This window comes from Staurois parvus, unplaced genomic scaffold, assembly GCF_062004578.1.
Source record: "Staurois parvus isolate SC_StPar_1 unplaced genomic scaffold, SC_StPar_1.0 ptg000668l, whole genome shotgun sequence".
Taxonomy (NCBI): Eukaryota; Metazoa; Chordata; class Amphibia; order Anura; family Ranidae; genus Staurois; species Staurois parvus.
In genome coordinates this window covers 4403417-4429940 of record NW_028318464.1, presented here as the reverse complement: position 1 = coordinate 4429940, position 26524 = coordinate 4403417, and the positions used below count along the sequence as shown (strand labels likewise).

The window sequence follows — 26524 nt, the reverse complement described above, 5'->3', positions numbered from 1 at the left end:
TCAGTTAAAGTAATGCAGCGCCGTATCTCAAAACATGGCCTGGTCAGGAAGGGGGGGGGGGGGGGAGTAAATCCTCTGAAGGGCAAGTGGTTAAACTGTCCCAGGATGTTAATCTTGGTTCGTGTGGGCAAATAAAGTTTGTCCTGTCCACAATCCCATGTTTGTGATTTCTGAGTTTCTCGTGAAAACAGAAATATAGTTTATTTAATGATTGTCCTGTTTATATGAAAGGAAACGGTGTCTATTTTGATTGAAACTCTTTCAGCTTATTTTAGTGTTCCCTGTCATCCAGTTGTATTTACTGGTAATCAGTTGTGTGTCTTTATCTCAACAAACAGTCCTTCTAAGGCATTGTATCATTAACTAAGAGAGGAGTCCACGTAAACCCAGTCTTTCAAATTTCCATAGTAAAAAATTAGAGAGCTATGATAAAATATAAATTTTTCTCTTCATAGAAATTCTAACAAGACTAATTGCAATTTAAAGAGCTACATATGCGGGAAATTACCCTTTAAAGTGTTACTAAACCCAGTTCCTGCATTCGCTATATTTGGTCTCCCACAGTACACAAAACATGGAAATGCAATTATTTTAGTAAATATATACAGTGCTAAATATTCTCTCACCAGCAGTTAGAGCAGTCTTGTGACTTCAGCAGAGCAGTGGTTAAAGCTTGTAGTTTTCTTTCTGCTCTAGGAGGATGTGAAACCCCTGACCCTCTGTCTGGACAGTGCTGATTGACCCTGTGCTGATCACATGCACTTTCCCAAGAAAAAAAAAATACCTCTTTAGCAATACACATTAAACTGAGCATGTGCATGAGACTAGGAATTCAGTCTGTATCAGGTGGACATTTCAACAAGAGGAGGGGCACAGAAGAAAGGATCAAGCAGCCTTTTTACACAATGCAGAGGATTAACTCCTTAGGTTCCACAGTGAGTACAACAAGCATGCTTTACTGCATATACAGACCAGGGGCGGACTGACCATTTGGAAACTCGGGCACTGCCTTAGGGCCCGGGATCAGTAGGGGGCCCCATGAGATGTCCCTGGTACCCTTTTCATAGGCTTTTTTTTGAGTTTGGGCAAGGACACAAGGGCCCCATGATCCCCTATTGCCCGGGGGCCCCATGAGTTGTCAGTCCGCCCCTGATACAGACTGATTTTACTGTTGTGGGTTTAGTAACACTTTAATTGCCACTTTAACCAGTGTGTGTCACCTTGTGTGTCTGTACCAAGGCCAAACATTCCAGGGTATGTAAACTGTATGCAATTTTTTTGATCATGGCCATTTGGGTGATTTCTGTTATCATTATATTTAAAAAGGAGCCAAACAACTATGTGATAATAAATGGCTTCCTATGATCACCATCTATGAAGACAGTTTTTGGCATGACAAGTCATACCTTCAATATCAATGCCAAAACTGCACAATTTCTACCAGGGTGTGCAAACTTTTGAAAAAAATGTAAGAACTACGAGCAGAATTGGATTAAAAGTGATGGCAGGTTAATGGGGCCCTGCATTTAGGGACACAGTGGGTACCCGTGGACTTCAAGGCCATCTTGGGTACCACGAACCAAAGGATTTATGTCATCTGGATCATAAAAAACATGAAGCTGTCTAGTCTTTATATGCATAGTTAAATTGTGGTTTGATATATAATGAGAAATGTTCTTTTGAGCAGTCTGTATTTTTTCATGCAAGAGGCTGTGTATCCCTTTTGGTAGGGCATATTGGAACATGTTCTACTACATCAGATAAACAGGTATATGTTGCCTGCTCCTTAGTCGTAAGTGTGTGTGTTTTATGCGGATTAAAAAAAAAAGCAAAAAAAACATCATCTGTATAATAAATTCAAATTTATTAACAAAAACGAGAATTTAGAAAGACATAAACCAGTGCAAAACTATCCAAACATAAATCACAGCTTAATTAAGAGTAATAGTCTGATGTTATGCAGTGCTCAGAACAATTCAAAAACACATTCTCTAAAGTCATTTTTTAAAGCTGAACTCCAGAAAAACTGTTAAATATACAACTGAAATAAATATATAGGATCTGTTTTATCTACCAAAGTATTTGCATTTTCATACATCCAGTCCTAAGATTTACACAGGCCTGCTGAGAAGCACAATCAAGATGGTCTTCCAATTTTCTCAACTCTAGTACAGGAATAGGGGTGGGTCACCTCCCTGCCCCAAAGTCTAAAAATGAAAAGTGAAGGAGCAGCAACATGATTCATAGAAAAATGTGATTCTAGAAGCAGTGCCCAAAAGAAGAGGGCAAATATATAGTAACCAGTATTGGGCTTTCTGCAGCTAATCTCTTCCCGATTACGGACTTAACATGCCTTGTTCTGCACTGTATTTTTGTGTAGAGGTGTCAGTCTTGGTGAAAGCAGGGTTTTGCTTCCTGTTACGTTCAGCAAAACGTAGTACAGTAGTGACATTGCTCCAAATCTCCAGACAAGTTGTCAGAGGCAGAAGTACCTTATTTCTCACACAAGCAGATATACTGCACAGCTATGTCTGTAAGCACAGGTGTGACTAGGCACCCCCACCTACCAGGAAATGGACTGTTACTTTTCATAAGAAATTTAAGACAAAAGGAAATTTCTTTCAAGCAGTTGCTAAATTAAATTAACTACATTTGTAAATATTCCCATAATATAGGAAATGTTGTGATCAAGTCCACTCTAACTGCTGCTGCTTCATTGTTCTCTCCTCCTGTCAGCAGGTTGCTTATTAGCACAGTCTGACTGGCTCTTGGTGTTTCCCCTCCCTCTCCCAGTTTGAGAGCTGCTGTACAGAAGATTAAAAAGGGGTGAAACCAAGTCAAATTCAAACTGTTAGATGCATGTGCTTTTTATAGAATTGCTCTGATGTTTTTTTAAAGATCTGTATGGAGTTTAGCTTTATGGTAGAACCCAACAGTTTAATTACAGGTAAATCAGGCAAGTTGCCCTAGTATGTACCGTATGAAACAGTTTACATTGGAATAACTGTATGTTGCTTTTACATGCATTGTACAACTTGGCAGTGACTTAAAAGGCCATATGGGGCTTCACAAAGCTGTGATTGGGTAACAAAATAAATATCACACAAATCCCCAAGGTCCGGATTTTTGTAGGAAGGTATTGAATTACAAACCTTAAAATGTACAGGCTACACACTGATTTTGACCTTGGATCAGAAGAGATACCGTTATAAAAAAACAACAAAAAAAAACACTGCTATATATAGCACCTACATTCCTCTTTCAAATAAATTGATTGTTGCTTTCAGGTGAATAGTACAATGTGGCAGTATTTTAAGGTGATTTATTCCACAAATTGTGGTAGAGTAATAAAATAACAGTAACTACAGCATACCTCCCAAGTGACCTAATCTTGGCAAGTGTAAAAAAAAAACAAAAAACAGTGCAAATGGTATAACTAGAGACACCAGTCTGAATCTGCCTGAGCTATCCCACCAGGAAACTGTCAAAGCGGACAGTCAGACAGCAGAGGCATGCTCAGCACAAACACAAAGGGCATGTATATGTGCAGCTGTGGGGTGGGGAATGCCTCTGTCGCCTTCCTGGCAGGATAGCTCAGTCAGATTTGGACCTATGTCCAAACACATCTGAGCTTATCCATGCTACAGACCAATTCGTAGTTTAGATCAGACAACATACCATCACTAAAAACCAGTTTACAATGCAGTAAATATAACCCAAAATCCAATTGTCACAGGCTTTTACAGGCATCATACAGCTTGAATAAGGATCAAACAGGAAGGTTCGCTAGAACTTCAATTTTGAGATACCCGTTTATTCCACAAAAATTTATTTTGCACCTCAAAGATTCTGTCAGTCTGTCTCAAAAAAAAAAAAATTGTACTCTCAATACCCCGCAAGAGAAGAGCAAATATATTTGCTTCTTTGGTGACCTGTGTCTCCAGTTTCTTCTTCATTCCAGCACAGCAGCCTCCAGCAGTGTCCTAGGTATTCATCATTTATGACAGTGTTAGATATCTGTGTTTTTTTCTGCCAGCTCTGTGGCTCTTTCAGCTGAACTCTACATCAGCACAGGACTCAGTAGCGACATAGGGGTTAGTGGAAGGAGCCAGAGCACATGATGGGACATACAGGCAATTGAAACTCCCAGAAAGATCGACTGCCAAAGACACTGACAGATGCTGCAGCATTAAAATGGTGGCATGGTAGGAGACACGGGCCACCACAGAGCTGAACATAATTGCTCTTCTTTTGTAGGGTACTTATTTTACGTTTTAAAAACTGACAAGAGTCTCTTTAAAATTAAACCTTACCTTTAAAAGTAGCTCACTGCCCATAGTGCAGGCACCTCAAGGCGTTTACTCACGTTTATTTTATCTTCTAAACGCCCTAGTATTGTATAAACCCTGAGCATGTTATTTAAATTATACCCACAAATTTCAGGGTGTTTGATATTTGTCTCAACTCACTATTTCCTCTCAACTGGCCTGTGAATGTGCTCATCACATTTGCAGGCATTAAGAAGGCAAGGGGATAAGAGAGGGTGAAATATAGATCACGGAAATTTGCGAAGAAAAAAAAAGGTGGTTTTTGATTTTGGGCAAATCAAGACACCTTGAATCCAAGCTAGCAGACACATGAGGGCACCTGCTCTTAGTAGGTAAGCGGAGTCCATGGGTTTTATTTTAGAGTAGGTATGACATAATACACTAAATTTTGGAGAGTAGTTTGAACTAGAAGCAGGGTGAATATGAACTAAATTTTACACTGTAAAAGGTTGGGAGGTAATATCAGAAACCTAACTTACCCCCATTTCTTCATAAAAAAATGCATAGCCTGGACTCATCCCACATATATATATTTGGTAAACAGTGTGAAAAAAAGTTATATTGTATAGCTGGATTTTTGGTATATTTAAAATCCATTGCATATGTAAAATTGCTGGTTTAGATTTTTGCATGTTTTTCTATGTTTCACTCCTTTGTGTAAAAGAAAACAGACTTCATCCACAGGTAGCACACTAGGTCCGGTTAATAATAATCTGGAATTTACCTAAAACAGAAAACAAACAATTAGCATTGCTAATCTACTTAGGCTGGCTTATTTAACCCTAAAACCTTACTTCCCATGCCCATTTTGAAACAGTGGTAAACAATTCTTATTTTCAGATTTCCTTTCTTAAACAGAATTGGGTCCCCCTTATATCATGGAGATTGGCTCTAGTGACAGCCCAATCAGCCTTTAAATGATAAAGCGCTTTGTTATATGTGGAATCCAGCATACAGCACCTACCTAAGCCATAGGGGTTTATAGGGTGGATGAGCAGAATTTTCAGGGCAATTAAGGATTGTACAAGCACTCTGTGGTGTCTATTGAGCTTTTGTGGGAGTTCAATATACTAAACAATGGCGATATGTTCACTTTTATATAGTGGGTTGGGCTCAAGCTAGCTCTTCATTTAGGGCTAGGGTTCGCATTACCTAGCAAGAAAGAAGGGAGTGTGTACAGCTTCTAAATTATTCAGCCATGTGTGTATTGTGAAAAGACCTGAATAGAAGTCTAACCACTTTCCACTTCCTATTCACAACATAGCATCAAAATACTGGTCAGAAAGCTTGCAGTTGTAGGTTAAAATGGCAGCTGCAAGTGGCGAACAATAAACATTCATATACAATATTACATATTCCCTGACTAAAAAGAAATACTTATTTTTTAGTTCTGAACATAATAAAGACCGGAAATATGTACAAAAACCTTACACAATCCCTTAAAACAAGATCTCTAGTGCTTTTAGGATGTAATGAGACAAAAAGTAACTGCAACTTGCAACACCCAAACTAATTTTACCTTTTTAATAGTCTGACTACAGAAATTTAAATCTAATTAGTTTCTATGAGTCAATGCACTAAGCACACCATTCCTGCTGTTTGCAAAAATGCCATCAGATTTTTTTTTTTCTATTACAAAGGGGAAAACAAAAATTATAGATATAATTTTTATTAACATTTACATAAATATTAATATAGTTTGTATAAAAATGTATTTATATGATAGCAGCTGTCATTCTCATTTCTATTAGACATTTTTGAACATGGGAGTTCAGCATTCACGGTAGGCTTGATGCACTGACATTGTCTACATACTAAGGAAAGTTGTAAGTCACCAATACCCATACAGGAATCAGACTTTACCATTCTGTATACGCACACCTTGGAATTAGGCAGTTTGGGTTTCACACAAATAAAAAAAAAATAAAAAACAAATAAACACAAGGCAGACCACGTGTACACTTTGGTGTAAAAAAAAAAAAGAAAAAAAGAATAACTCACAGGTAGGCATTATAGGAACTTCTGCAGATACTGTACAGTTGATCCCTAAGTTGGAGAGACCTCCTTTTATGAGTCCACATGTGTAAGCCAGAAACTGAAAGACAATAGGAGGAACAAAAGTTTATCATTATTTTCAAATAAACTAAATAATGAAATAAAGATATCTCACTTAATTTCTTTCCAGTGTTCTCTCCCCCAGGGGACAAAGTACATGATTTACCTTTGGCGCTTCCTCTAGGTATTGCTTAGTGCAGGAAAGCTGTGTCAGGAGCAGAAAACGGTTGTCTTGTAAAACATAGGTACCCTACAGAAAACAAAAAAAAAAAGAAGAAGGGGGACATTATGCTCTCAATATTTTATAAAAAATAAACTAAACAGATGTTAAGATTTACAAGGCATAACATAAAAAAATGCCTTTTTTGGATAGAGCAGGGAAATTTCAGAACCCCCATCAAATGTTTTTTGCTATCTGTGTCCCTTCTAGGTAGATTCACCCTCTCTTTTTGTCCATGTAACTATTGTCACTGAGAAAATGATTCCTCCATTCACCTCAAATGTGTGGAAGGGGTAATCTGATCTTTTTTTTTTACATTCAACGTTGGTTAAACAAAAAAACAAAAAACGATGAATGCATAGGCTGCCTAAAAGTGTATGTACTCTCTAGTGCAATGTAAGCTGATAACTTCCTGTGTTCTCTGCCTCTGAACTGCTACCAGTTAGCATTGTTCTTTGCAATCTCTGTGGACTACAAACCCCCCCTTCTCTTTTGGAGAAGAGAGGGAGGTGTTATGTAGTACTAACAGTGTTATGTAATCCTAACACACTTCCTTTCCTAGGGTGACAACACTGCTCAGTACAGTTGTCACCCAGGAATTGTGTTAATGGCTGGATTACCAGGTTAAAGTAAAGGAAAAAATTTTGAAAAAGGAAACCAATGCAGCCACTACATCCAAGGACTGGTAAGGTGCAATACTATCAAATTTTGATCTTGGGTGGATAGTTTGATCAGAAGTGGATATTTTGCTGACAAACCCACCAAAAGAAATACAGAAAAGCTCACCTGTCATCAGTCCTTTGAAAGGGAAAGCATAGGAGTATTTTCAGTAAACTATGTTTTGATATATTTTTGCAGTATTTATCCTAAAATAATTTTTAATTAACTTTCACACGTTTACATGCTTAGTCTTCCAAGTTCTTGCTATTGTCCTAACGACTGTAGATTAGCCATTTCAATCCCTTTCTCTCCCTTCTTAAGTTATTGGATAAGATATCAGCCATACAAGAGTGCATGGATTTCTGCTCCTATTGGCTGGCTTACAGACCTGCACTGTGACAAGGAGCAGTAAAAGCACAGCTATCATGTAGCAATTCAAAGCCAGATGCAGAGTCTGTGCTTGAAACAAGCAAATATGGCTGCCCCCATGTGCAAATAAATAACAACAAACAAGGGTTTTAACCACTTGCCCTCCAGAGGATTTACCCCCCTTCCTGACCAGGCCATTTTTTGCGTTACTTTAACTGACAATTGCGCGGTCATGCAATGCCGCACCCAGATCAAATTTACTTCCATTTTTCCTACGAATTGAGCTTTCTCTCGGTGGTATTTGATTGCCTGTGTAGTTTTTATTTTTTGCGCTATAAGCAAAAAAAGACCGACAATTTTTAGAAAAAAAAACAATATTTTGGACTTTTTGATATTAAACATGTCCAGTAAAAAAATTTAAAAAACAAAATTTCATCATAAATTTAGGCCAAAATGTATTCTGCTACATATCTTTGCGAAAACAAAATCCCATACGTGTAAATTAATTTGTTTACGTGAAAGTTATGGCGTTTACAAATGGCGGTATAGATACTGGGATTTTTTTTTCCCTACTAGTGATGGAGGCGATCAGTGACTTTTAGCGGGACTGCAGCGGGCATTCTGACACTGGGGGGAACTAACTTGGTGTCACCGACATCCCTATTGACACCAATAAAGTGATCAGTGCTGAAAAAACAGCACTAACACTGTACTATGGGCACTGGGCAGGAAGGGGTCAATGTGATGGGCGATCAAAGGGTTAACTATGTGCAGGGAGTGTTTTACTAGGGAGCTGGGGGCGTGTGCTTCGCTGTAAGCACACTGATCAGGATGGCTGTGCACATCCCGAGCAGTGTGCCCGAGCTGACAGGGAGGAAGACTGTTTGCTTGTAAACAAAAACAGTCTTCCTCCCCATCGGTGATTTTCGGTAATTACCGGGCGCCAGCGGGTAATCACTGTCCAGGACCCGGTGATTGACATCCGCGGCAATGAATGGTGGCGCAGGTAGGGCTCACACGCGCGCCCTACCCGGAAATGCAGAATCACATCTATATATGTGATTTTGCGCACCTGTGCCGCTGTGTAGCAGTATATTTGCTATACGGTGGTGGGTAAGCGGTTAACCACTTGCCCTCCTGAGGATTTACCCCCCTTCCTGACCAGGCCACTTTTTGCTACTCGGCGCTGCACTAATTCAACTGATAATTGCGCGGTCATGCAATGCTGCACCTAAACGAAATTTACGTCCTTTTTTCACACAAATAGAGCTTTCTTTCAGGTGGTATTTGATCACCTGTGCGCTTTTTATTTTTCACGCTATAAACAAAAAAAGTCCAAATATTTTGAAGAAAAACAATATTTTTTACTTTCAGCTATACAAAATATATAGTAAACTCAAAGTTAGTTATAAATTTAGGCCAAAATGTAATCCCAATAAGTGTATATTCATTGCTTTGTGTGAAAGTTATAGCATCTACAAACTATGGTATAGATACTGCAATTTACGCCATTTTTTTGCTATACAGTGCTGTGCTACTTTAACGAACAATTGCGCGGTCATGCAATACAGTACATAAATGAAATTTATGTCCTTTTTTTTCACACAAATAGAGCTTTCTTTCGGTGGTATTTGATCGCCTGTGCGGTTTTTATTTTTTGCGCTATAAAAAAAAAACATGACTGACAATTTTGAAAAAAAAACCCAACATTTTGGACTTTTTGCTATAAAACATGTCCAGTAAAAAAAATTTAAAAATCAAATTTCGTCATAAATTTCGGCCAAAATGCATTCTGCGACATGTCTTTGCTAAAAAAAAAAAAAAAGCCCAATTAATTGGTTTATGTGAAAGTTATAGCGTTTACAAATGGCGGGAAAGATACTGGGATTTTTAATTTTTTTATACTGATAATGGCGGCGATCAGAGACTTATGGTGGGACTGAGGGACTGCGGCAGACATTCTGACACTGGGGGGGAACTGACTTGGGGTCACTGACTTCCCCAGTGACACCAATACAGTGATCAGTGCACAAAAAAAAACACTGACACTGTACTAATGGCACTGGGGAGGCAGGGGTTAACTTTTTTATTTACTGAAAGGGTTAACTGTGTGAGGGAAGTGTTTGACTAGGGGGCGGGGGTGTGTATTGCATGGGGGACACGCTGATCGGGAGAGATAAACTCTTCTCTCCGGCTCAGCATGTCAGGAGCTGACAGGGGACTGACAGAAAGCAGAGCTACTGCAGCCCTGCTCTCTGTCAGTGATTGCCGCTAATCAGCAGGACACAGCCGGTAACGACCGGCTGTAACCCGGCGACTGACATCCACGGCCATGATCGGCGGGACAGGTAGGGCGGGGGCGCGCCTCGCGCGCGCCCGCTACCTGTTTTGCAAACACATGTTTTAAAACTTGGTTTTGCCCAGCCGTGCTGCCCTGCCACCGTATTTCTACAGTGGCTGGGCGGCATGTGGTTAAAACACTAATATGACACAGTTATTTACATCCAGTTGATCTCTTTTGCATGCCCATCCAAAATTACAATCCCCTACAATATAATCCCTTTTAAAAAATGCTTCCACAAACATTTTGTAGAAATCCCTTACAGTAGTGCTAGAGTTTGATAGTGAGACAGTCCAAATCTATAACAAAATGAAACATACAGTATGGTACTTGTACTAGACTGAATTATGGTACATACAAGGAAAACTCCAAATGTCTTATAAATCATAGAAAGTCAAATTTGATAACCAAGTCATGCCAAAAAACGCCCATCTTGCCAGTGTAGGAGTTTCCTATTATCTTATACCTGGTGATTTGTTCTCAGATTATCAATCTGCTTCTTGAAAATGATTGTCCAGAAATCCTTACAAACGAACTTTACAACATCCAGGTCATCCTTGAATGAAGGGCTGTCTTTTGTTAATCTAGAAGGATAACAAAAATACATAATGAAAAACGAACTGAAAATAAATATTAAAGTTTTTTTAACCATTAAAGTCCCCACAGGCTGCCAGTGTGTCTTATAAGACATTAAGATGCATAGATGACATGTAACAAGCATCATGCTTGTTAAATTTGAACTGCAAACAGCTTGGAGTTTGTGAATAACCTGCTTCCCCACTGCTTGCTGACTCGTATGCCACCACAGCATGTATGAGCCAGCGGGAGGAACCACAGCCAGGGAAAACACGTACTCAATCCATCTGATCAGTTGCAGAGGAGGGTGAGCAGGAAAAAATAACAGCTTTTGAAGAAAACAGGCTGCCAGAAAAGTAATTATGTTCAGGTATGTTTTACATACAAGGGTTCCTGTGCTGACAGGATCACAATAGATAAAATTGCCACAAAACAATTACAGTTTCCCTTTCATGTCTTTCACCTGCCTTCCCCCATAACAAATATCATTCCAAAGAGAGAGGAGATTGCATACTCACCTTTCAATAAGTCCTTGTCCCACACGGAAACCCATACTTTCTAAGATCCTTATGTGTTTGCTTTGATCCTGTAAGCACAATGCAATTTAAAAATAGCATCATACTCAACAATAGACAGAAAATGCATCATATCCAACAAGAAAAGTATACAGTCAGGTCCATAAATATTGGGACATCGATTCAATTCTAACATTTTTGGCTCTATACACCACCACAATGGATTTGAAATGAAACGAACAAGATGTGCTGTAACTGCAGACTGTCAGCTTTAATTTGAGGGTATTTACATCCAAATCAGGTGAACGGTATAGGAATTACAACAGTTCGCATATGTGCCTCCCACTTGTTAAGGGACCAAAAGTAATGGGACAATTGGCTTCTCAGCTGTTCCATGGCCAGGTGTGTGTTATTCCCTCATTATCCCAATTCCGAGCAGATAAAAGGTCCAGAGCTCATTTTAAGTGTGCTATTTGCATTTGGAATCTGTTGCTGTCAACTCTCAAGATGAGATCCAAAGAGCTGTCACTATCAGTGAAGCAAGCCATCATTAGGCTGAAAAAACAAAACAAACCCATCAGAGAGATAGCAAAAACATTAGGCGTGGCCAAAACAACTGTTTGGAACATTCTTAAAAAGAAGGAACGCACCAGTGAGCTCAGCAACACCGGAAGACCACAGAAAACAACTGTAGTGGATGACCGAAGAATTCTTTCCCTGGTGAAGAAAACACCCTTCACAACAGTTGGCCAGATCAAGAACACTCTCCAGGAGGTAGGTGTATGTGTGTCAAAGTCAACAATCAAGAGAAGACTTCACCAGAGTGAATACAGAGGGTTCACCACAAGATGTAAACCATTGGTGAGCCTCAAAAACAGGAAGGCCAGATTGGAGTTTGCCAAACGATATCTAAAAACGCCTTCACAGTTCTGGAACAACATCCTATGGACAGATGAGACCAAGATCAACTTGTACCAGAGTGATGACAAGAGAAGAGTATGGAGAAGGAAAGGAACTGCTCATGATCCTAAGCATACCACCTCATCAGTGAAGCATGGTGGTGGTAGTGTCATGGTGTGGGCAGGTATGGCTGCCAATGGAACTGGTTCTCTTGTATTTATTGATGATGTGACTGACAGAAGCAGCAGGATGAATTCTGAAGTGTTTCGGGCAATATTTTCTGCTCATATTCATATTCAATTAAAAAGTTAAAGTTTGATTTATGAATATTATTCTGTCCCATTACTTTTGGTCCCTTAACAAGTGGGAGGCACATATGCAAACTGTTGTAATTCCTACACCGTTCACCTGATTTGGATGTAAATACCCTCAAATTAAAGCTGACAGTCTGCAGTTAAAGTACATCTTGTTTGTTTCATTTCAAATCCATTGTGGTGGTGTATAGAGCCAAAAATGGTAGAATTGTGTCGATGTCCCAATATTTATGGACTTGACTGTAAATACCTTGAAAGCACTAGTGAATCTGTGCACACATATGCAATGGTGCCTGGTATCCACTTTCAGGAAGAACTTAGTTATAATGTCTCGCCATAAACGCTACAAAGATGATGTTATCAGTTTTTTTACACAAGTAAAATTTGTGTCCTGTGCTAAGCTGCCTGCCTGATGCATTCGGAACACAAGAGGCTAGCAGTTTAGTATGGGCACCATTCAAAGAACACTTTCCATTCTCTGTATGAATGCAAAGAGCTCTTGTGATAGATATTTTGGGCCTACAATAATTTTTAACATTATTGTGAACTTCTGATAGGGGTCGAAGTCTCAATTCCTGCAACTTATTTACCTACTGTTGCATCACCTCAACATCCCCCTTTTGAAGCTTTCCTGTAGGTGTTTATGGCAGTATGGCCAGCTGGCTGAATAAGCCCCAGAGTAGTAGTCACCTCCTAGGAAGTATTGTCATAGATCTTCCTGCGGGAACTGGCTTCAAAGGAGGTATGCTTCCCTAGACATTGGCCTATCCTAAATTCCATCTGATGAGCTAGTTGGCCAATATCTTTCACAAATCACAGAGCCCCCTTTGAACAGACATGGCAAAATACTGGAACCTATTGAAGGATGTGACTACCTGGAATGGAGAGGGAGGGGGTATAAAAGTAAGCCATTGCACAATTTCTGTCCTTTTTGCCTCTTTGGAAGCCCAGTCATCAGGATGTCTGCGTAACGTATTATTCTCTGTTTCTTTTCTGTAACTTTCTTTCCTGTAGTCATCTTTGTATTGGTAACATTCTGTATTCGCATTGTAATATTACTACTTTTAAAGTTATACCGGCTACATTATATTTTGTTATATTTGATTAATAGCAAGCTTCTTTTCTGTGTAAATAAATTGGATCTTTATTTTTTGCACAGTTGTTATTTTGTATTAACTTTATTGGTATTAGCCACATCAGGATTGGCTAAATTCATGTATAGACAAAAGTTTGTATTACATGTATAATCTTAGATAGAACCAATGGATTAAGTGCGGTAGCAAAACTGCCAAAACATTCTGACTGAATGAGATGGAGTGCGTGACATCCCGCCTTTTTAACTTGTCCAATCAAAGAATGCTGTGCATTCATTTATACAATGCAAGGCATTCTCGGAAAGGCTCCTGTGCCGAGTGTCTGATGACCTGTTTTCAGAATACATCAGGCCAGCTGCTCATCACAGGATCTGGAAGCAAGTGGATATGACTGGAGTAGTGGTGTCTCCTTCAGTGATTTCCAGCTTCCAGGGGCATTGGCCAGGTATGGTATATAAACAGTTTCATTGGTCAAAGCTGGACCAATGTAACTATGTAAAGATATACCATGCCTGGAATTCATCTTTAAAGCTTGCCATATATACAAAGCTTTTTTTTCATTCAGCCTACAGGTTAAATGAAAAAATCCAACAGATTCCTCCATCCATGCTTAACAGTGTGAATGGACGAATCTCCCACTGCAGCTACTGTATTCTGATAGACTATCATGAATACCTGAAAGTCACCTGCATTTGGCTTGATTCGGCTACTTCAATTTTTCAATTGAAAGATGTCAGGTGGTCAGATGCTGACAGGACCAACCACCAAGCAAATTCTGGCCCTGTGTACGGCCAGCTTGACACAATGAATCAGAATGCAATGGTGGTAATGGGCCTCAACCAGTTTTCAACCCCTCCCAATTATATCTAAAAACTAAACACAAATTCTTGAACCTAGGTGTTTTCTTTAAATAAAATGTAAACATAATAAGAAACAGATACATTTGATGGCAGCAGTAGGCATTTTGAATCACATACACTGATCAGCCATAATTTTACAGTGAAGCGATTAACATTATTTTGTTACAATGGCATCTGAAAGTCAGTGGATTAGGCAGCAAGTAAACATTGCCCCTAAAGTAAAAATAATGGGCATGGCAGTTTGTTGTGTATGGAGCTGCGTAGTTGTAGACTGGTCAGGGTGCCCATGCTGACCCGTGGGCACGTGAGCATCAGAACTGGACCATGGGGCAATGGAAGAAGGTGACTTGGTCTGATGAATCACGTTTTCTTTTACTTCACGTGGATGGCCGGGTGCATGTGTGTCACTTACCTGGGGAAGAGATGGCACCAGGATGCAGTATGGAAAGAAAGCAAGCCGGCAGAGGCAGTGTGATGTTTTGGGCAATGTTCTGCTGAGAAACCTTGGGTCCTGCCATTCATGTGAATGTTACGTAAAGACGAGCTCCAGTCTCCTGTGTAATAATTAAACGTCAGCAGCTAGAAAAACTAACTGCTGACTTTTAATAAACAGCCACTCACCTATCTCATGACCCAGCATGTGCTCACCTCAGCCACTTTTATATCCTGTCGTCTGTCCCAGGAGCTGGAACTTTAACTGTGGGCACCCGGCTGTGACATATTGTGAATGGTCCTGAAGTCTTCTGGGACCTGTCACGTGTCCCAGAAGACTACGGGGAGGGAGGGGGCGAGAGGAGAACTTCTGCTTCTGATCGCCTAGGCAGTTAGAGCGTAAGTGGGAGCAGGTACCTGTCAAAATCAGAACGAAGGCCTTAAAGTGGATTTTCTCCTTTTGGGTGGAGATCTGTTTCAACATGAGCTGACTATCTAAACATTCTTGGTGACCAAGGACACTCTTTCATGGAAATAGCATGCCTTGATGGCAGTGGCCTCTTTCAGCAGGAGAATGCTCCCTGCCACACTGCAAAATGGTTTAGGAATGGTTGCAGGAAGATGAAAATTAGTGTGAGGTGTAGACTTGGCCTCCAAATTCTCCAGATCTCTGATCAAGGCTGAACCATAGAGGCCCCACCTTATTACTTACAGGGCTTAAAGTGGTAGTAAAGTACCTTTGGTGATTTCTACCTACAGGTAAGCTTATAATAAAGCTTACCTGTATGGAAAACGAATATCTCCTAAATGTGTACCGTTTAAGAGACATTTGCTCTTTTGGCAGCCGGTGACATCACTGGAGTATGCTCTCTGAAGGAACACGGTGCCGTGGCCTGTAACCCCTGCGTGGGAGTGACATTAGGGATGCACCAAAATTTCGATGGCAGAAACGTTTCGGCCGTCGGTTGATATGAAAAAAGCACCGATACAGGTGCCGAAAAAACCCCGCCCCCTCGCCGGCGCTTCTCAGTAGTTCTCAGCCTTACCTGAGAAACCATTGAATGGTCCCAGCGCCGGGCATAGAGGTTAGTGAAGGAAAGATGGCCTCCACTTATCTCTATGACCTTGGAAGATGTCACTTCTGGTTCCGGCCATTTTTTTTTTATTTAAAGCACTAGATCAATGCTTTTTTGATCTAATGCTCTGCATTGCAGAGGAGAGATGTGGGGTCTTATTGACCCCAGATCTCTCCATAAAGAGGACCTGTCACTAATTATTTCTATCACAAAGGATGCATGCATTCTTTGTGATAAGAATAAAAGTGATTACAATTATTTTTAAAGGGACAGTGCAAAATTAAAAAAAAAATTTAAATGTAAAGAAAAAAACTTTAAAGTGCCCCTCATCCTCGCACATAGTGGTGAACGCATATGTAGGCCACGCCCACATATGTAAATGGTGTTCAAACCACACACGAGGTATTGCCTAGAATGTCGGAGCAAGAGCAATAATTCTAGCACTTGACGTCCTCTGTAACTTTACACTGCTAACCTGTAGAAATTTTTAAAGCATCACCCATGGAGATTTCACGAGCATACACAATTTTAAAGCGTGACATGTTGGGTATCTATTTACTCACCGTAACATCCTCTTTCATATTTCACAAAAAATTGGGGTATATATAGTTTTTTTTTTTTAATCAAAGTGTTTTTTTTCCAAAAAATATATTCATTTTTAAAAACTGCGCATTTCAGTTTTTGGCCAAGTGCATTTTGAATTTTCGTTTTCAGCACCAGAATTTTCATTTCAGTGCACCATTAAGTGACGTCATCACAGCTCAAACATTCAAGCTGCTGAAGCCCATGAACCCGAAGGAAGACCAAGTAAATATGAAAGCCCTGCAAACGGTGACAGTACACCACTGGGGGGCTTCGTTCTAAGGTAAGTATTTCATAATGTACTAGTATGCAGTGCACACTAGCATGTGGTGCTATTGCCATGCAGAGGATTTTTTTTTTTTTTTTAAATGTTGCGGTTTACTACTACTTTCAGGGATCTGCTACTTCCAGCTTGATGCCAGATATCACAGCATACCTTCAGAGGTCTGGTGGAGTCCATGGCTCGATGGGTCACGGCTGTTTCAGCGACAAGGGAGAGGATCGCCTCAATACTAGGTGGGTGGTCGCAATGTTATGGCTGATCGATGTATAATAACATGAGCCATCAGATTGTTGTGGTATCTTACCTCATCATCGTGTCCTGCACTTTTCTGTGCATGTGAGATCATCTCCATATGCAACAGTGCAAACAGAGTCTCGTCAGCCATATCCGGGCTCCTGTGAGGTCTCTATACCTGCTGTGCTGGGGTATCAGTCAGTCACATCATCCTCCTTCACAGTCACATATGGCACACAGCGCCCTAAGGCTGCACTAAGACCTTCTTCTTACACCAGCCATCTATGCTACCACAACACAAACTGCTCACAAATACAACTACCGGGCGACAGGACTACAATGACAGAATTATCATAAATATCCGCTGTAAACTCCACACTTCTTCCTGGTTTTTGGCTTCCCCACTTCCGGTGTAGACTTCCTCAAGCTTTGCCACACTTCCCGCGAAGCTCTACTGAAGCTTTGCCCCACGTCCGGCACTCCCATCTGTCATGTGATGCCCCGCTTCCGGTAATAATTGTTTCTGGCTTCACTAGCATTTTGTTGCTATGGTATATCAGTGACAGAAACGGCTGAGATATCGTAGAGCTGCTTGTTGTTTCATCGCGGTGTGCCCGGCAGATCCAGGGGGTGGGGGAAGGTATGTTCAGTGTACACTTGCCCCACTTCCGGTCACTTGACACTTATTATCCAGAGACCTCTGAGAAGTTGTGTGTTGGTGTCACCTGCACTGGGAGGTGAGGAGAGTGTCCCCTGTGTCATTGTACAGTGTTTTCTTCACACTGTAGTCCCTGTATAAAGGAGGGGGATGTTCAGATCAGGGGTGGTCCATGTACAGGGTCTCATGTACACATTGACAAATGTGTGTTGGATATAGTCTGCCTTTCTATTCATCGGTCTGAAGCTGTTAGATTTCGCGATTGGGTAAAGTGGAATTCCAGTCATTACCTAGCTAACCCTAAACCTACTCCAACCCCCATTCGAATGCCATTCTATCTAACCCTGAAAAGAAAAGATTGCTATACTTACCTATACTGAAGCCGCTCCGGTCCCAGGCTGAGCTGTCATTGGTGGCTTCTGTGTACAGAAGAGGCAGCTGACAATGGATACTGAATAGTAAGTCTATGGGTGATGTCATCCCCCCATCTATCCATGTCTATATGCTTGCTGAGAAATCACTTTGAAAAATGCCCCCCTAGCACTTTTAGCCATGACCATCTTGAGTAAGGGCAGATGATTGATGTAACCTTTACTTCCTGGAATCCATCTGCCCTTAGCTCAGGCATGTGGGCAGGAGAGTGTGCTTAGCTGAGAGAGCCCCTCCTGAAGAGTCCTGGGATGTATGACATCAGAAAACTGTAAGTAACTGAAGAAATATAAAAAAAAATGTTGAAAACAAGTAAATATGATATACCTTCCTATCTATTTACTAATGCTAGCAGCATAATGATTACAAGTAGTCAGTGTTGATTGAGAGTGTGAAGTTCCACTTTAGTTTTCTTATAGTGGGCTGACCATACACAGTATTTTTGCGGATTAAAGCAGAACTAAACCCATCCATTTAAGTTTCAAAAAACCGTTCCATTCCAAGTATGCCGGGAGTATATCTGTCACATTTGCTTGTGTTCTCAACCAAACTGCCAAGCCATCAAATGGCTGGTGTCATAACTGGTCACAGGTGCAGCATCATGGCAGTTGCAGATCAAACAGAGGCTAAGATGGCAGCTTTCTTGGCTGAAAATGCTAAGAGGGTTTAGTTCCACTTTAAGTGGTGTTAGTCCTCCTGGTTGTCTTTTACTAAACCACTCGACCGCTCCTAATGTTTTCTTATCCACAGCACTCCCACTCTTAGATCTCTACAACATAATCATCTATAATCAGATCCCTACAACATCTGCAGTCCAACATCAGGACTAGGGGTGACACAGGACGCACAAAAGACTCAGAAGAGCTTGGAATTTCTAACAAGAATAACAGGTACTTTTTTGCACCTAAAACACTTAAATGAAACAAATATAATGCTTCCAAAGATATATTTAACAGACCAGAAGGGAGAAAATATGAAAAAGTCATTGTTAGGTTCTACATACAGTACAATTTAAAGTAGAACTATAGGCAAAACCTTTTTTTCATTTTGGACAGAGTAAGAGAAGCTTATAACCCCTGTCAGGTTTTTTTGTTTTGTTTTTTTTGCCACCTGTGTCCTATTGGGAAAATTCACCTTCACTTTTTGTCCCATAGCCAAAACAGGAAATCCCTGCAAATTAAGGGAATCTCTTGGGGCACTCAGTATTTCCATTGGAAGATTTCCTCTATTCCTGTTCTGGGGACATCCCAAAGTTTAGGATTTTCTTTTTACTTTCAATGAAAATGGTAAACATGAAAAATACAGTGTGTGACGGGAGTGACTTTTGGGTGTGGGGGGACCTCTGTATCATCTCCCCAAATTCTTATGTTTAAGTGACCCTGTGCCTGTTAGGGTACAGGGTGTGTAAATGTGAATGTCCCAGTCTTATGTATAGTGTGTGTTCCTTTGTCTCGGCCATGTGGTTGCCCATTGTCTACTGCCATGTGGCTATTCCTTTGTTCTCGGCCACATGGCTGTCCATTGTTTGTTTGCCATGTGCTTCATCCCATTGTTCTGTGTCTTGGGTTGGTTGGGGTGGTTCCCTGTAGCCCTTCCCACTGATGGGGCGGGTTGATGACGTGTTTCCTGTTCCTGGTTGTGTTTCCCCGCCCTCTGTATATATCCTGTGTTTTGTGTTAAAATAAAGAGTTCCCTTCCTTTTTTAAGAAGAGCTGGGTGCTGTCTATTTCATGAGGGATTTCAAGGGTGTGGTCCATGGATGGTGTTCGGACAGGGGAAGCTGCGGTATAACGGACTATACCCAAGAGTGGTTGGGTTCTGGTTCCGTTACACAGTAAATCTCCCTAACGGGGGCCCAGGTAGCAGTGAAAACCTGACTTTTATTCTTATCTATCTCCACTCTTTCCAAAACTAAAAAAAAATATTTTGCCTTTAATTTTACATTAACCACTTTCCGCCCAGCCATTTGTCAATTGAAGGCTGAGTGGGAGCTTACTAGATCCAGGAAGACGTTGTATGATGTCCTGCTAGTCGCGCACCCTGCACTTACTCTAGCGATTGAGCTGCTAGGCAATCTGTTCTCCTCTGTGTCCACAGGACCCGTGACCAATCACATGACATTTGTACACAATGAATGGCTTTCATTCATAGCCATTCTTTGTGTACTTTTGTGATGAGCTCTGTGATTGGTCACAGTGATCACATGGTACAGATGGGCCATTCACAGTACATCTATAGCATGTGATTAGCTATGGCCAGCCACAGCCAATCACAATACTACTCAATGAATGGCTGTGAATGAGTAAATGCCATTCATAAAACTGATTGCTTGTAACAGTGATCATCACTGTTATAAGCAATCATAGTGTAAAAAAAAGAAAAGATCCTGATCACCTCCCCAGAGTAGTGCAGTGTCACTATGGTAACACTGCACTGCTCTGGTCACAATATGTAAAAAAAGATAAATCTTTAAAAAAAATTTAAATAATTATATACTTTCATGAATTTCCCCGATCACCAGTCAAATGACAATGCTGAAATGCACTGGTGACAGTATGTAAAAACAAAATAAATAAATTTAATTAATCTCTTCATTTTCCAAAAAACTACAACTTAACCTTGCTACGCCTCTTAATAAATACATTGGACAGTCTGCTTTCCGAAAAGGGGTAATTTGGGGGGTATTTGTACTTTCCTGGCACTTTAGGACCTTAAGAAATTAAATCGGCCATCAGTACATCAGGATTAATCAGTTTTCAGATGTATTTATATATATATATATATATATATATATACACATACACACACACACAGTGTTCAGCATAACTGAGTACACCCCTTTTGAAAAGTAAGATTTTAATCAATATCTCAATGTACATAAGAACAATTTTCAAAATTTTGACAAAACTGAGTTTTATAGAACATTTTTTCAGCTCAATACATGAAAGTAAGGTTAATAATATAACTTAGATTATAAATTCTTCAGTTTTACTCAAATTAGTTAAAATGACCTCCATGATTTGTAAGGAAAGCACCAAGTCTTCTAGGCATGGAATGAACAAGTTGCCAACATATTGCAACATCTATCTTTTTCCATTCTTCAAGGACGACCTCTTTTAGAGCCTGGATGCTGGATGGAGAGTGATACTCAACTTGTTTCTTCAGAATTCCCCATAGGTGTTCAATTGGTTTCAGATCAGGAGACATACTTGGTCACTGAATCACATTCACCCTGTTCTTCAGAAATGCAGTAGTGGCCTTAGATTTGTGTTTTGGATCATGGTCATGTTGGAAAAGTGCATAACGACCAAGGGCACAGAGTGATGGCAGCATCTTCTCTTTCAATATAGAGCAGTGCATCTGTGAAATGCAGCTCCCTGACACCAGCTGCACTCATGCAGCCCCATAGAAGAACACTGCCACCACCATGTTTCACTGTAGGCACCATGCATTTTTCTTTGTATTCCTCACCTTTGTGATGCCAAACAGTTTTGAAGTCATCAGTTCTGAAAACATTTATCTTGGTGTCATCACTCCAGAGTACAGAGTCTCAGTAGTCTTCTTCTTTTTCAGCATGGGCCCTGGCAAATTCTAGGTGGGCTTTAGGAGAGGCTTCCTTCATGGACAACACCCATGCATGCCATTCCTCTGCAGTGTACGCTGTATTGTGTCACGGGAAACAATCACCCCAGTTTTGCTTTCTACTTTTTTAGCTAACTGCAGTGAACCTGCTTGGCGATTTTCTTCAATTCTTCTCATCAGAAAACACTCCTGTTGAAGTGTTAACTTCTGGGGACAGTCTGGACGTCTCTGTGAGATGGCTGCAGTTGCATCTTTGTTAAATGTTTTAATTACTTTTGCTACAGTATTCTGACTAACAAGTAAAGCTTTGCTGATCTTCTTGTTGCATTCACCTTTCTTGAGTAAAGAAATTTTCTTTCTCCGGCCTTGTGACTTTTCTCTTCTATGTGGTGCCATTGCTAACAGCATTAAATGGGGAGGGGTTTTCTTTAAGTAACGCCTGGTTATAATCAGCTGTCTGCTGGACACTTGTTTAATGAATAATTAGACTCACCTGAACTTGGAATTCTTGTTAATTAGGATTTTGTTGTCTAAAATCTATCTTTGCTCGTAAGACTTTTATTGGGGTGTATTCATTTTTGCAACATGGTCTTGAATGAATTTGTTAGGAAAAATACGGTTTTGTGTGTGCAAATTAACAAATCATCTTTGCAGTCAATGGCCCGCATTTGTGGGAGTATTTTGTAGTATAGTGTCCCATAGAAATGTTTGATTCTGAAAGGAAAGTAAAGGTTTTCTGACATCTGTTGGGGTGTACTCATTTATGCTAAGCATTGTATATACCATAGTCTGTAGACTCTATGGGGTTTATTTACTAAAGCTGGAGAGTCCAAAATCAGACTCCCTTCTGCATAGAAACCAATCAGCTTCCAGGTTTCATTGCCAAAGCTTCATTGAACAAGCTGAGGTTAGAAGCTGATAGGTTTCTATGCAGAAGGGAGTCTGATTTTGGACTCTCCAGCTTTAGTAAATAAACCCCTATAAGTTTCACAGACTAAATACGGTAATATACACTGATTTGGGTTATTTTTACCAAAGAAATGTAACAGAATACATCTTGGCCTAAATTTATGAAAAAAGATTATTTATTTGCCAAACTTTATAAAAGAAAAAAGTGGGGTTTTCAAAATGTTCAATATTTATTATTTTTTTTTGGTTATATAGCAAAAAAATAAAACACAGTGGTGATTAAATACCATCAAAAGAAAACGTCTGTCTCAAAAAAATTATACAAATTTCATTTGGGTACTGCCAACGCACCCCATCATAATTAAAATCTCACAACTCATTTTTTGAAGCTCAACACAGCGTTTTGCTCCTGTGCAGTGTCGCATGTTACAATGCAGGTGCACTGCCTTAGTGCTTTGAGGTGCTATTTAAAATGAATGGCACTATAACACACCAATGCACATTGTGCATTGCAGAAGTGTGAATCATGTAGATCTATTTTGCGTGTACCATTGTTATATCATTTGGAAAAATCAGAATTTCACAAGAAAATGTAGGTACTTAGAGGAGGAGATTTACTAAAACTGGAGTGTGGAAAATCCAGTGTAGCTCTGATAGAAACCAATCCGATTCCAGGTTTTATTGTCAACGCTTCATTGAACAAACTGAAGTTAGAAGCTGATTGGCTACCATGCACAGCGGCACCAGATTCTCAGTGCTCCAGTTTTAGTAATCCTCCCTCAAAATGTCATTACACCCCAAATTTTTCTTTATGCCTCTTTCTTTAAAATTAGGTTCACTGCATGGATGCAGAAGCTTTTCATCAACCTTTTAACATTCGTAAAAAGGTTGGTATTGCACAGAGCAACCTAGATTCTCTTCTTAAGTCCCACGCTAGGGCTCCTGGCTCCTCCTCTTCAGCAAGTAACCCCATAGAAAGTCTCTTTCTATGGGGGCACTCATGCGGATTTGCTTTTGAGCCACCCTATCTGCGTCTATAGACACACAGGGTGGCTCGGCCCCGCCCACCTGCTCCCTCCTCACAGGATTCGATTGCCAACAGTGGGAGCCAATGGCTCCTGCTGCTATCAATCTGCCCTGTGAGGAGGGAGAGAGTCGTTGCTCTCATGCACAGTGCTGGATGGGGATCGGCGCTCGGGTAAGGATGGAAGTGGAGGTATTCTGCAGCACAGAAGGTTTTTTACCTTAATGCATTAAGGTAAAAAACTTCAAGGTTTTAGGATCACTTTGATCTTTTGACTTTATGTCCACTTTAACTTTTATCAGAGGATACCACCAATATCTTTGTTTAGTCATTTTGGTATACTTGCTTTATTATTTGCACCCTCAGAGAGGATACCGTGTGTGTCTAAAAATATGTATACATATTTTTTTACATGACGTTTCTTTCTCTTTTCCTCTTCCCATTTCAGCACAGAAAGATGTCTTTTCAAGAATTCCAAACCGTTATTAAAGGTGAAGCTTCTGAAACTGATGATGAAGAAGAGATGTATGTGACATCTGTCCCAGTGAGTAACTTATCTGCTGCTTGCGGTGTTAAAATCCAAGGAGAGGCTTCAGAGACAGATGATGAAGACAGTATAAAGGATAGAAATGACATACATTCCAAGAGGCTGGAAAAGGAGTTACCTCCACTGGTGGTCATCAGAAATGAGGGAGAGAGCTCTCCTGTTGCTTTGGAGGAAAAACCACTTGTGAATATACAGCAGCCAGGCCGTTACAGCACTTTATTACAGCAGAAACTTCTTGAAAGTAATGCACGGTTGTACCATGATGTCAATAACACGATACGCCAGGTCTATCATACAACTACCAGTGAGATCAGGACTTTGACCAGCCAGCTGAGTAACTCACAAAATGGGATCATCAACGCATCTCACAACATTCGGCTTGCCCTTGAAGACTTGAAAGGGGTGTCTGAGAAGATTGACATCATAACCAGCTGTAACTTACTACCTGATATCAGGATCTAACTGTGTAACCAGCTGTACCTGAATGTTCCTTTATTGTCATGGTTCATAGAAAAAATGAACTTGTGAATTGCCCATTCAAACAAAATTAACAGGTTCACGTAGTTACCCACTTCACTGCCCCTGCTTGTACTTACCGTCTCACATCCTCTTTCCTGCTGCTCCTTGCTCAGAACATAGTGAACCACTCAGCACCTTAGGGTTTATGGGGTTTGTCCTATTCCTCTCGTGATGCACTGCAAGTTAGAGTTTTCAATCTCCTGGTCAGACAGCTATCATTTAGGGGAAAAAAGGGGACACATATTGCTATGTAAGTTATAAATAGACCAACTTAGCTTTTAAACTTCCGGCAGCACAGCAGACAGAAAGTAAGTATAAGCAGAGGGGATGTGGGCTTTTAAATGAACCTGTTACTTTGCCCTGAATAGGCAAAGTACAGATTCAGTTAAATAGAGCAGTGAACCTAAAGCATGTAGGCTGGGTCAGCTGCTATAGCTTTGTTTTTAACTTGTATAGGTTGCTTTGTACATGGTTTCTCATAAACTCACAGTTATCAGTTACTTCATTAATTTAAAAAAATGACATTTACAAGTGTTCATGCTAAGACAATAGTGCTAGCTCTTATTAAAGACTCTCTGATAAATAAGGTACGTTGCAAACCATATCTTTGATTTTTCTCATGATTTCTACGACTGGGTATTACTGTGTTTTTAATATTTTCAAGTAAACAAATATTAACTCACATGGTGCTGATATGAGCAGATCACCTAGCTCAAACAAATCCGGTGATGTCCAATACACCTAGACTTTAAATACTGAACTATGTTTATTGCACAGGAGCATCGGGAAGACGCTAGCACTAATGCAATTCCGAATTTTTTACCAAGAAGATAAGCTTGTATGGTGTTTTTGCTAGAAAGAAGAGAAAGGTGATTGATGGGTAGTTTGTTTTACTGCACAAGCAGCCTTTGTAGCTTTTGTGAGACAGAGGCCAGGTTATGCTCACGTTTACTCTTTCAGTGACAAAAAAAATGCTTAAAAATCATATGAGGAGGTTGGGTGAGTGATACAAGCTTTCTTGAAAGTTTGTAAAATTGATCAAGACAACTTGATGCTCTCTGGATTTTATCATCTGGCTTCTTCACAGCTCCTTCCTCCAACAGTCTTCCTCCTGGTTCTTGATCTTCGTTTAGCCTTCCCCTTGACCAGACAGGATAGCTTTTGCTGATCACTTTTGGCTCCATTCCAGACCTCAGCACAAAGCACACATTTGGTCTCATACAGGCTACAGGCCTTACAAGTCAGACTGCAGACAGCTCACCTGCCCAGGCTGAAGCTTGGTAGAAGACAGTCTTACAAGGTCAGCCCCCTAATATTTTTGTCCTCTCTCAGCATGCACCACTGGCAATAAACCTCCTGAGGGTTGCCCAAAGGGAACATAAACATTAATGACCCAGTTCTACTGTGACCTCTCACTCTATTGCCAGAGGTACCAGTGACACGAAGTGGTAGCAGGCAGAAACAACAGCAACACTTGAGTTTAGGGGAAGAGCAAATGATTACAGCATTACAAATGAGCTTGGACCGTTTACCACAAACTAAATTTAGATAATCACCCCTGATTAGGACACTCAGCTACTCACCTGACAAAGGTGCATGATCTGCCTGCTACAGTTCCTTCCATGGACATTCGTTAGACTCCTTTTTGCTGCCTGGGTTGCTGTCCATACGGACCAACTCCAAAGTTAACTACCAGTTGTCCGGAGCTCTGGCACTTGTGCTACTTTGTGCCTTGCACATCTCTCCTCATATTCATACGTGTTTGTACCAAGGCCGCAAGGGAAGCATTCTCATTACTTTAGCCTCCAACCAGGTACCTTGGTTTTGCAAGGCATCCAGTCTGACAGCTCAGATTCTGCATCATTATAAGATCTCTAACTGAATCCCACTGCTAGTTCAATTGCATCTGTAATTCCAACCCTGAGGAGGGGGGAGGTATTTCCCCCAAAACGTTGACTTCTCTTGCTCAATAAGTATTTTGACTTATAGTGGAATGTTGGGTAAAAAATTAAAATGG

The 26524-nt window shown here is 40.4% G+C and overlaps 2 protein-coding genes across 10 annotated transcripts; one reads left to right on the top strand and one right to left on the bottom strand.

The window, feature by feature from the left end:
• Positions 1-1845: 1845 nt before the first annotated feature.
• TRAPPC6A (trafficking protein particle complex subunit 6A) lies at positions 1846-17268 on the bottom strand. Its single transcript, XM_089651982.1, has 6 exons — positions 16910-17268; positions 11068-11135; positions 10440-10557; positions 6550-6633; positions 6330-6423; positions 1846-5052 (listed from the first exon to the last, which is right to left on the bottom strand). Exons 1-6 carry the CDS (start codon positions 16988-16990, stop codon positions 5021-5023), a joined length of 477 nt encoding a protein of 158 aa, XP_089508108.1. The 5' UTR covers positions 16991-17268; the 3' UTR covers positions 1846-5020.
• BLOC1S3 (biogenesis of lysosomal organelles complex 1 subunit 3) lies at positions 16722-25109 on the top strand. 9 transcript variants are annotated; one of them, XM_089651976.1, is made up of 3 exons: positions 16722-16838; positions 18677-18816; positions 23890-25109. In XM_089651976.1, exon 3 carries the CDS (start codon positions 23899-23901, stop codon positions 24448-24450), a length of 552 nt encoding a protein of 183 aa, XP_089508102.1. In that variant the 5' UTR covers positions 16722-16838; positions 18677-18816; positions 23890-23898; the 3' UTR covers positions 24451-25109. The 9 variants fall into 9 exon arrangements, with proteins under 9 accessions (XP_089508102.1, XP_089508101.1, XP_089508107.1 ...); XM_089651975.1 differs by lacking the exon at positions 16722-16838 and adding an exon at positions 17253-17349; XM_089651974.1 differs by lacking the exon at positions 16722-16838 and adding an exon at positions 17356-17479.
• Positions 25110-26524: the final 1415 nt, after the last annotated feature.